The sequence below is a fragment of the Drosophila erecta genome, unplaced genomic scaffold, assembly GCF_003286155.1.
Source record: "Drosophila erecta strain 14021-0224.00,06,07 unplaced genomic scaffold, DereRS2 tig00000092-arrow-pilon, whole genome shotgun sequence".
NCBI classification, from domain to species: Eukaryota; Metazoa; Arthropoda; class Insecta; order Diptera; family Drosophilidae; genus Drosophila; species Drosophila erecta.
The window spans coordinates 14957866-14969214 of record NW_020825207.1 but is presented as its reverse complement, the minus strand read 5'-3'; the positions used below and the strand labels follow the sequence as shown (position 1 = coordinate 14969214).

Sequence of the window (11349 nt, the reverse complement as noted above, 5' to 3'; positions counted from 1 at the left end):
GAAAAAGAAATGTTGGCTGTTTCCAGCTCTTTTTGTAATCGATTACCAGCAGCAGTGGCGCCAAGCCAATCGATAACCTACCATTTCAGGCAATTTCCATCGCTATCGCTGACTGCAACACGTGCGCCGCGTTAGTTTTGTTTTTACCTCAAAATGACCAAAAAACTAGCTCTGAAACGCAAGGGAAAGGAGTCGGAGCCCATAAATAAAGTGGTGGCCAGTTCTGAGGCGTCCGAAAATGAGGAGGAAGAGGAGGTAAGTACCATTGACGAGGAAATAATAAGTTGTTCACAACGACCTGCATGTGTTTCTGCTCTTTAAGGACCTGCTGCAAGCTGTAAAAGATCCCGGCGAAGATTCAACAGATGATGAGGGAATAGACCAGGAGTACCACTCGGATTCCAGCGAGGAACTGCAGTTCGAGAGCGACGAGGAGGGAAACTACTTGGGCAGAAAGCAATCCTCATCAGCTGAGGAAGATGAAGAAAGTAGCGATGAAGACGATGATGGTGAGGAGGAAAGCAGTGATGAAGAGGAAGTGGAAGATGAGGAAAAGGATTCCAAGTTAAAGCAATCAGACGATAAGCCCAGCAGCAGCGGGGCCGCATCTAAGAAAGCCCCCACAACGGAGCTGTCGAAAAGGGATACCTCCAAGCCTGAGTATCAGGATTCAGATACCTCTGACGAGGAGGACATAAGAAATACGGTGGGCAATATACCCATGCACTGGTACGACGAATACAAACACATCGGCTACGACTGGGATGCCAAGAAGATCATTAAACCACCACAAGGTGATCAAATAGATGAGTTCCTGCGCAAGATCGAGGACCCGGACTTTTGGCGTACCGTCAAGGATCCACTTACCGGTCAAGATGTGCGCCTAACGGACGAGGACATTGCTCTGATCAAGCGCATCGTATCGGGTCGCATCCCCAACAAGGATCACGAAGAGTACGAGCCCTGGATCGAATGGTTCACCTCGGAGGTTGAAAAAATGCCCATCAAGAACGTACCCGACCACAAGCGATCTTTCCTGCCCTCAGTTTCCGAAAAGAAGCGCGTCTCTCGCATGGTGCACGCTCTCAAAATGGGCTGGATGAAGACCACTGAGGAAGTGGAACGCGAGAAGCAAGCCAAGCGTGGTCCCAAGTTCTACATGCTTTGGGAAACGGACACCAGTCGGGAGCACATGCGCCGCATCCACGACCCAGTCTCTGCGCCCAAACGCGACCTTCCCGGTCATGCCGAGTCCTACAATCCGCCGCCAGAGTACCTTTTCGATGCCAAGGAGACCAAGGAGTGGCTTAAACTAAAGGACGAGCCACACAAACGCAAGCTGCACTTCATGCCACAGAAGTTCAAGTCGCTGAGGGAGGTGCCAGCCTACTCGAGATACCTTCGAGAGCGCTTCCTTCGTTGCCTGGATCTTTACCTGTGTCCCCGTGCAAAGCGTGTCAAGCTGAACATCGATGCGGAGTATCTTATCCCCAAGTTGCCCTCGCCGCGTGACCTGCAGCCCTTCCCCACGGTGGAAAGTATGGTTTACCGCGGCCACACCGATCTGGTGCGGTCTGTTAGTGTTGAGCCCAAGGGAGAGTACCTCGTCTCTGGTTCGGATGATAAAACCGTGAAGAGTGAGTACAATACTTAACTAGCAATTCTTTTACATCCCCTTATTAATCCAACTCACTTCACAGTTTGGGAAATTGCAACGGGTCGTTGCATTCGGACAATCGAGACCGACGAAGTGGTGCGCTGCGTGGCTTGGTGTCCTAATCCCAAGTTGTCTATTATTGCGGTGGCCACCGGCAATCGCCTGCTGCTCGTCAATCCTAAAGTGGGCGACAAGGTTCTGGTAAAGAAGACCGACGATCTTTTGGCTGAGGCACCCAGCCAGGATGTCATTGAAAGTGAACGCATAAAGACGGCGGTGCAGTGGTCCAATGCGGAAGCCGATGAACAGGAGAAGGGCGTCCGCGTAGTTATTACCCACTTTAAACCCATTCGACAGGTCACCTGGCACGGGCGTGGTGACTACTTGGCCACAGTGATGCCTGAAGGTGCTAACCGCTCGGCTTTAATTCACCAGTTGTCCAAGCGGCGCTCGCAGATTCCATTCTCTAAGAGCAAGGGCCTCATCCAATTCGTGCTCTTCCATCCGGTGAAGCCATGCTTCTTTGTGGCGGTAAGTGTGATAATTAGTTTGCTTTTTCGAATTCATATATTTAGTGTGATTGACTTGGTTTTGTTTTTGCAGACGCAACACAACATTCGCATTTATGATCTGGTTAAACAAGAACTTGTCAAGAAGCTGCTGACCAACTCCAAATGGATATCGGGCATGTCTATTCATCCAAAGGGCGACAATCTGCTGGTGTCCACCTATGACAAAAAGATGCTCTGGTTTGATTTGGACCTGTCGACAAAGCCGTATCAAACCATGCGACTCCATCGCAACGCAGTTCGCAGTGTAGCTTTCCATCTCCGATATCCGCTCTTTGCTTCTGGCAGCGATGACCAGGCTGTGATCGTCTCCCACGGCATGGTCTATAAGTAAGTGGCTTTAAATCACAATGGGCCAGGATAAATACTAATTTCTGCAACCATTTTTAGTGACCTGCTGCAGAACCCCTTGATCGTGCCACTCAAAAAGCTGCAAACACACGAGAAGCGTGATGAGTTTGGCGTGTTGGATGTCAACTGGCATCCGGTACAGCCATGGGTCTTTTCCACGGGCGCCGACAGTACCATCCGACTATACACGTAATCTAGGTGTACAAACCCTAAGAAAGTTTGTTTTAGTTTCCAAAAGTCTTGTGAAATTTAAATAGTAAATACAAAATATATTATTTTTATTAAAAGGATCCAATACTAGATATAACCATATTTTGAACATTTTGAGAACACCGCGTTCCGAAATCAACGGGATCCCAAAATCAGATTGCAACCCTGTCGAAAGTATTTAAGTTCTAGCCCCAAAGCTTTGGGGTAAATTCCAGTGGGGCGAAGAGTCTCGAGCTTTGTTCTCTTTGTCCGACTCGCGCACATGTCTTTCCGTCCACTCTCTCTCGTTCTCTCCGCCTGTCAGTCCCTCTCCTGTGTGTACCAGGAATTCTAACTGTATAGCAATTCCACAAAGCTTTTCGCTCAGTCCACCTTTGGAGCCCCCTCCCCCGGCTGCCCACATTCCACTCGCCGTTATCTTGCGCTCCTCGGGAGGAGCGCGCGCATTGGAAAATCAAAATCAAGAGCTGGCGACACGGCACTGCTTGGAAATCAGTCGCCTGCCTTTGCCCGAGCGGAGAGAATCTCGAATCGCTCGAATCGACCTGTCGAGGATTTTGGCTTCAGCTTCTGGGTGCTGCTGGTGCTGAGCAGCCAAAATCGCAGAGCGCAGAAATCGAATGGGAATTGGCTGCCATAGCTGCCATTGCGGGGGCAACGAGAACGAAGGAATATAATAAAATATGGCCGAGGGCGAGATGTGAAAATTTGAAAATGTGAAAATGCCAGTCCAGGCCATCCAGTGACCACGAAAATTGCAGTTTCCCCCAATTCGTATTTATACACACAAACACACACACACACTCGTCAACGAAAAAAATCGTAAAGAAATTCAGAAAACCAACCGAAAAAAATCCAAGCACAAGCAAAACAATTTCGGGGCGAAAAAGAAAAATATATACAAATATACACATTTCGATTCCGATTCTAGTGGCAAAAATTCGTATGTACTCGTCGCTGCTCCTCAAAAACATACATACATACAAACGCGACCCCCTTTTCCCGCCCACCCAATCGCCCAAAAATCCTCAAAGAAAATATAAACGTGTGTGTGGTGTTCGAGTGAAAATCTGAACGGAAGCGCCTGTTAAACAACAAGTAAATAATACAAAATATAATATACATAAATAGCCAGGCTAAAGGCAATAGTCAACAAAGAAAGCCAAGCAGCTGATTTGTGATAAGTGCAACGACCAAAAATCGCAGGCGCTACGAGTTACAAACAAGTGCAATTAGCTGTCGATGCCTACATGTTGCAGCTGTTGCAGCAACATCAGCACAAGTGGAGAAAATCACGCATACGCCCCATCCGCCCAACGGGCCAAACAATGCGCTCCACTTAGCCAGGTTGCGTGTCAATGTGGTGGTACTCCAGCCCACCCCCCTCGCACACACGCACACACGCACGCACACATCGGCACATACATATGTACATATACAATGGAGGTGTAATGACTAGCACAAGAAATAAATAAAGGCCAGAACAACAACTACGGTGGCAGCTCCAGCTGCTCATAAATTTCGTAACGCTTGTGAAATGTGCCCCTTGGTGCACGGGGCCATTGAATCGCTAGATTTTCGCCCGTAAATCCGGAGCGGAATATGTAAATGCCACCCGCGCACCATCAACTCTCTAAAAAAAACGCTAGACCCCTACGCTAGGAAAAACAGAAACCAAGCCAACGCTAAGGTTGAAATCAGGACTCTACGATAAGGATAACAAAACTCAAAAAGGTTATCGGAAAAATCTTGAGGAATTTCTGGAATTTTTTCGGCTTGTAAATCGCCCAAGGAGAAGCTAAGGAGAAGAAAAAAACATAAAACAAAACGAAAACTAAAACTAAAATCAAGAGCAGCAGCTGTGGAGAGAGCGAGAAAGAGAGCACAGAGCGCCGCAGAGAGAGTGGGAACTTTCGATAAAAAATTATTAGCAAAAACATAAATACGTAACGGCCTACCTGCCACCCCCCACCCCCCTCAAAGGAGACCGATAAAGAGAAGCCGAGGCAAAGAAAAGAGCACCACAGCGAGCGGGTGAGTGGGTAGGTCAGTGGCTGTGGGCGGTCCGCCAGCTGGGGCAGCACCACCTCACCACCCAACACCCATCACCACCTCCATCTCCACCTCCATCTCCATCTCCTTCAGCGCCGCCAGCGTCAACCTCAACTTTCAAAGGGCAGGTAAGTGCACACGGAAAAACGAAAACGAGGCGAATCGGTAGCAGTTTGGCATTTAGACCTGTGTACTCCTCCAGGTTTCCCTTTCCCAAAAACTGAAGCTCTCGTTTCAGAAAAATCAGAATAATTAAGTAATATATTTAAACTGTGAAAATAATTAAATAGTAAGTAAGTAAGTTTCCCTTAAATGGCTGAGATTCATCCAAATGGATGAGATTCAGACACTCACCAGTAAACGCAGTTCAGGGCATCTTGGTTAACCATTTTTGTTGGATGACTAATGGTGCTATTTCTTGCAGTGTGACTGTGATTCGCCCGACTGTCAGCACACTTCCCCCCACCCGCCACCGTGTTCATTAACGTTTCAATTTGTTCTTTTATTGCAGGTGGCGGCATGTCCTGCACCGTTTCGGAGCTGCCCAGTGGCTGTCGATTGCGCGGCATGACTGCATCCTCACAGCAAAGTGCCGCCAACAATAGTGGCAACAATGGGAACGGCAACGGGAACGGAGGCGGCGGGGGCGGGGGCGTCGGCGGAGGTGGCGGCAGCCTGGGCGGAGTATCGCCCACCGTAGGCGGCAGCGTGGGAATCCTCGGCTCCACGTCCAACGTGCTGCAGGAGTCGAATGCGACCACGTTGCAGCGTCCGCAGTCGCAGAAGCCGTGCTGCTTCTGCTGGTGCTGCTGCTGCTCCTGCTCCTGGTGAGTATGGCCCACCACCGAGTGGCCTATTTGTGCACCGCTCGAATCCTCTGACACGAAATCAATTTCTTTCTCGTTACCGCGCTGCCTTGACTCAACGTTCGGCCATTATAACAACTACCTATGCCAACCCATCCAATACCAACCACATCGTGACAACAGGGCCAAATGGTAAGCACCTCCTTGAACGCTCATGCATTCGTACACCGAGAGAAATAATCAAGTGGTTTTGTTGGGCTGTATAGTTTAGGATTTACATTGTGGTGGCATTCATTTATTTTACCTAGTTAGCTTATTCAAAGATTTAATATTCTGGTCATATTCATAATCATATCATGTGGTAGTAAATCTATAAAAGCAGCTGTACAGAGGTAAGTGTTTGTGCCAGACATTTACCATAAACTATAGTGTTTGGAGTAATCTACTTTGTTTAAATATTCGTGATATATTCCGGTTTTCTTAAAAGCAAAGCAATTTTATGATTTTTTAAATCCATTTCATTCTGTTTTCACTTTTTTCGAGAAAGAGACAAACAATTATTAGTCCTTGTTTCTCGCAGTGCAGTCATGGATATGGCCACGGTTACAGCTATGGTTATTGCTTTGGCTTTAACTATTGCTTGGTTTGGCTTTGGCTTTGGCTTCGGCTATGGCTGTGCCCACTGACATGGATATGGATATGGACATGGATAGGGAAGTTGAAATGGAAATGGACGCGGACAAGGTGGCCTTCTCCTGGCAGCTGGCAACGCTGCTGAACTGTCGAAAGCTCTTTTCCTCTCCGCCTTTCGAACTTTCTCCGCTTTCTCTCTTACGTTACACTCTTTAGCGCGGGCGGCGCGCTCTCTGCCTCTCCCGCATTCATTCACAATTCCGGGAGCAAGGCGACGGGCAGCGAAAAGCTCTCTGGAGGGCACTTTTCAAATCAAATATAAATAAGTATGTGGCGGGCTCCTCCGCGGACTCCTCCAAGTGTTGCATGTTTTCGTGAATGAAATCGAAAGTCTTTTTGCGACCCGCCGCCAACGCGCAACCCCCTCCGCACCTTTGTGTGCCCAACTGGGGGTATGTCGCCCCGAAAACCCAGTTCAGAGCACCCGATGTCGCCCCAAAACCCCTGGCCACATATAATTTGATTCATACTCGTATATAGGGGTATATGTACGCCTGTGTGACTTTGATTAGGTATTGGGCCAGCGAGTCGCTCTGATAACTGTCGTCCAGATAAGAGAGCTTTATGTCAAGTTCGAGTACTCCGGTGCTCTGTCTCCGGGCTTCGAAACCCAAAACCGATATGCCATTTGCCTATCTACAGTGTTTATTCGAGGCATTGTATCTTTATATCGCGTTCAGATATTTCGGATATTTAGCGAGGGGTTACCTTTGAACTCTCTAGCTTTAATTATAGTATCGCATAATTCAAGTTTGTATGCTCAGTGCAAGTGTTTTATGAAATGCTAATCAGTAGCTCGCGCTATCTAAAAGTTTCTGTAATCGAGCGGCTACTGTACTTGCATATTTATGCTATTTTGTGCCAGTTAAAAATGAGTCAGGCTGAGCGGCAATTCAGCGATGAATAAAATTGTAGTATACTTTAAAGGGTGATTGATGAGTTGTAAAATCAAAATAATCGGCTTTTAACAAGCGTCCCCCTTTTTTTGTTTGTTTTTCATTCCTACAGTCTGGCCATCAAGAATGCCGATGAAAATGCCCCCACGAAGCGAGATCTGGTGAATGCCGAATTCTTGGATGGCGAGCAGTGAGTTTGAGCACCAATAATCTTAGCAAACATAAACGATGATAAAACCCATTTTATTTGTACATCACAGACCCACACTGGAGGAAATCCGCAGCTGGGGCAAAAGCTTCGACAAGCTGATGAAGAGCACAGGTAAGTCATGGAAAAATAACACCTCGATCCATACTAATTGCTTGGCGAATATTCTCCCAGCTGGTCGAAAGGTGTTCCAGAACTTCCTGCGCAGCGAATTCAGTGAGGAGAACATCCTGTTCTGGCTGGCCTGCGAGGACCTCAAGAAGGAGAACAGCGCAGAGTTGGTGGAGGAGAAGGCGCGCCTCATCTACGAGGACTACATCTCGATCCTGTCGCCCAGGGAGGTGTCGCTGGACTCCAGGGTCCGCGAGATCGTCAACCGGAACATGATCGAGCCCACGACGCACACCTTCGACGAAGCTCAAATCCAGATCTACACACTGATGCACAGAGACTCATATCCGAGGTGCGTACCAATGGGGCAAGATACGTATAAGCTAAAGTGCTTAGAGATATATACATACATACATATCTACTAGAGACATTACTTAAACGGGGTTTCTTTTGTTACAGATTCCTAAACTCTCAAAAGTTCAAGACACTAGCTCAACTGCAAGACAACTCGAATGCCGGTTCCAAGGCGGATAGTCCCACTTAGAGAGGATAGCTTGATCGCCGATCCCGGATCGGATTTGAATCGAATTCAGTTGCGCTGGTTTGACTTTGATTTTCCGCCCCAATCGCTGCTGCAATCGACTAAGCAATATGTATCCATTAGTAGAACCATTTAACCATTTTGCGAGCAGCCCCGAAATCAGGATCCTGGTAGGGGCAGGTGAATCAGACGTCGTGCGTTCAATATGAATCGGATTCCTTTTTCTTCCTACGTTCTAGTCGTTAGCTAACCAAAGAGTTAGGCACTACAAAAATTGTTTTCACTAAGAAGCAGGTTCGACCACAGAAAGCATTTTCCAAACACCCAAAAAAACCAAAACAAAACAACAAAAAAATACCCAAAAAGCTAATACGAAACGAGCGACACAAATAGCATCCATTGTAATACTAGTGATCTAAGAGACGTATTAATCAAATTGAAACCAAGATTACGGATCCCGCTACTGATAAGTATGTTTAAACGTAATCATAAACCGCAACGTAACAGAAATACTTTTTCCAAAAAACATTACAAAAAAAGAAAGAAAACCAAAAAATCTTTTTAAACGTATTACATACATAACTTTAAAAACTTATACATATATACACAGCAGCATATATATATATAAACATATATATAAATACGGATATATAGAGACATTTAACATGACTAGTTTTGAAATCGTTTTAGGTCATACGAGTAATGACATCGAAGCATTTTGTAAATACAACAGCAGACGGCAACACTTTCTACTTTCTTATGAAAACCCATTGAGGATCAAGTCCTTTCTTAAGCAAATCTTATAAAGCCTCATCTTGAGCTGTACTTCGAGCCAGACCACAACAGACCATACACCCTATAGAGTCTTATCCAAATGCAAACCAGAACGGAACAAGCGCATAACTAACGTGTACAATATTATTTCGATGTCGAGCTGATTTCCAAGTCGAAAGAAGAACGTTTCGCAATATCACTGCCAACACAAAAGAAAAAATCAGAACTTCGCAACAAATATATCCTTATGCAATTGATTTTCGTTAGAGAAGCGGAAGTTCCAAGAGTTTCCTTGCATTGCTACCTTTCTGCATTAAAAACATATATTAAAAAACAGTATTATAAAAACCAAAAAAAGGGAAACACAAAAGTATGGTTACATTTAAATTTTAGCAAACAAGTTGTCGAACAAGTTGAAAACTAAAAACAAATATAAAAAAAATATGAAAAGGAAAAAAACAAGTTTATAAGGAAAAACACAGAACAAACAGGAGGACTTTCGGTTCGAGCCCTGGCAAAAAGTTAACAATGTACTTTCGATCTTAAGTTGGTTTCCTTTAACCTTAGGTTGTTTGTGTTCGAGGCACAATATTTTACAAGTACAATATTAATGTGTGTACCTTCGTTGCGGGGAGCAGGGAAAGTATTTTCGTAGCTAGTTGGTGTGCCTAGTTTTAATGCATCTATCGATACAAAACCTCACCCATCACACTCCGACATGAACTACAACAGCAACACAAGTATATTAACTTTACTAGCAATTAAGCATCTTCCACTTCCCCAAGAGTATATGTTTTCAATATTGTTCACCGCGTCAATCAAGCCATATAATTACTTTAAAGCTCATTTGATCAGGGTAAACATTCTTTTCTTATAACCGAATCTCGAGGTGCTCGATTTTTGGTCTATATATAGATATTTTTGGAATACCCCCGCATAAGTTCCTATATTTTTATAACAGCTTAGACACGATTGAAGGTCCGATTTCCGCCTAGTCCCTAAAAACTTGACTTTTACGCGTCACTCAGGCTGCTACTTGGAATTGAGAATTTGACAACCGCTTTTGCATTATAGAGCTCGATGAGATCGGTAGATCGGAGGATCGGCGGATCGGCGGATCGGCGGATCGATACCGAATCGGGACCGAGAACCAACGTCAGTTTCCATGGTTTGTTACATTAATTTTAGGCAATCAGGTTAGACACAATGTCCTGGCCAAAGGGACGCGCGGAGGGATGGAATGTTTGTTTGAGAATGTTTCTCTTCGGTTTCTTACTTTGCATAACGGACAGATATAAGACTTTTTGAACAAAAAAACAAAATATATAAGTACATTTAATGCGATTGTTGTTTGTTTTTAGTTTTTAGTTTTATACACCGCCACACTCGCACACACAAAACACACACGCCCACACACACCGATACATGCATATATATATACTACTTAGCGGTATATGTACAAAAACGTAATCAAGCATTAGTGAAAAGTTTCGACCAGTTAAAAACCACAAATTAAATTTATTACCAAGAAATCAACTAATGTGTAAACGCAAAAACGGCAAAATCAATAAATAAAAAATGGATTAAACTAAGCCTAAATTTAGTTTTAAACATTTAACATATTGCAACAATAAACCGAAATGAAAATAAAACTAAAATTCAAACTTGAGATTCAAGTGTTTGTGATGGGGCTCCTCGAACTCAGTATATTATATTTTATATTTACTTAAAGTACATAGTAGTACATGTAAGTAAAAAATTATTTTTACATAGACATTTGACATTACGTAGAATGTCAAGTATATCGATGTAAACTAGTGCTCGCTGCTTTACGTTCTTAACCGCAGTACCACGCGTGCGCAGCGCCAAAAGACAAACAACGCGAACTAGAGAGGGGGAGCCAAGTGGGGCGCGGGAAAGGAAGCTGGGGGGAGGAACCCTTTACCGTGGCGGAAAGCACACAAGCACCGTCCGGCAGTTCGTCCGCCGATCCACACGACACAGCGCTGATTGCCGCCGCCTGGCGAGCGAGGTTGTAGGAGCTCGACTGAGGTTAACCGAAAGCCAGGCCCAGAGAGCGGTACAGAGAGCGGCGGAGGCTGTGGCGGCACGGCAGCTACTTGGCGTTTTCGATTGTGGTACATGCACAACTATTTTACGTATGCCACACGGAGAAAAAAAACATTATTTTCGTAATGCTAACGAATTTGAGTAAATACTTTCGGGTTGTTGTTTAATTATTTGTTCAAATGTAAAAAAATTTTTAGATTTTTTCTTTTTTTTTTGTATAGTAAGTGCTTGCTTATACTATAAAGTGCTAGATTTGATCAAAGTTTATGATTAAGAAATCTTTCAACGAATCAGAGTCGAACTATGAAAATAATCCAAGCTGCCTATCATTGAAAGTGCACCACTGCATCCAGTATTTTTTTACAGTGAATTCTCTCGGCATGCGATGATGGTGATCTCGGTCTTTCTCTC

The 11349-nt window shown here is 44.9% G+C and overlaps 2 protein-coding genes across 2 annotated transcripts; both read left to right on the top strand.

The window, feature by feature from the left end:
• Nucleotides 1-55: 55 nt before the first annotated feature.
• On the top strand, nucleotides 56-2860 carry LOC6546825 (ribosome biogenesis protein BOP1 homolog). Its single transcript, XM_001974546.3, has 5 exons — nucleotides 56-255; nucleotides 323-1637; nucleotides 1701-2188; nucleotides 2261-2556; nucleotides 2617-2860. The coding sequence occupies exons 1-5, from the start codon at nucleotides 154-156 to the stop codon at nucleotides 2768-2770; spliced, it is 2355 nt and encodes a 784-aa protein (XP_001974582.1). The 5' UTR covers nucleotides 56-153; the 3' UTR covers nucleotides 2771-2860.
• A 320-nt stretch (nucleotides 2861-3180) lies between these two features.
• Nucleotides 3181-8705, top strand: LOC6546826 (regulator of G-protein signaling 17). Its single transcript, XM_001974547.3, has 7 exons — nucleotides 3181-4967; nucleotides 5351-5666; nucleotides 5829-5837; nucleotides 7347-7424; nucleotides 7495-7556; nucleotides 7617-7905; nucleotides 8013-8705. Exons 2-7 carry the CDS (start codon nucleotides 5359-5361, stop codon nucleotides 8095-8097), a joined length of 831 nt encoding a protein of 276 aa, XP_001974583.2. The 5' UTR covers nucleotides 3181-4967; nucleotides 5351-5358; the 3' UTR covers nucleotides 8098-8705.
• Nucleotides 8706-11349: the final 2644 nt, after the last annotated feature.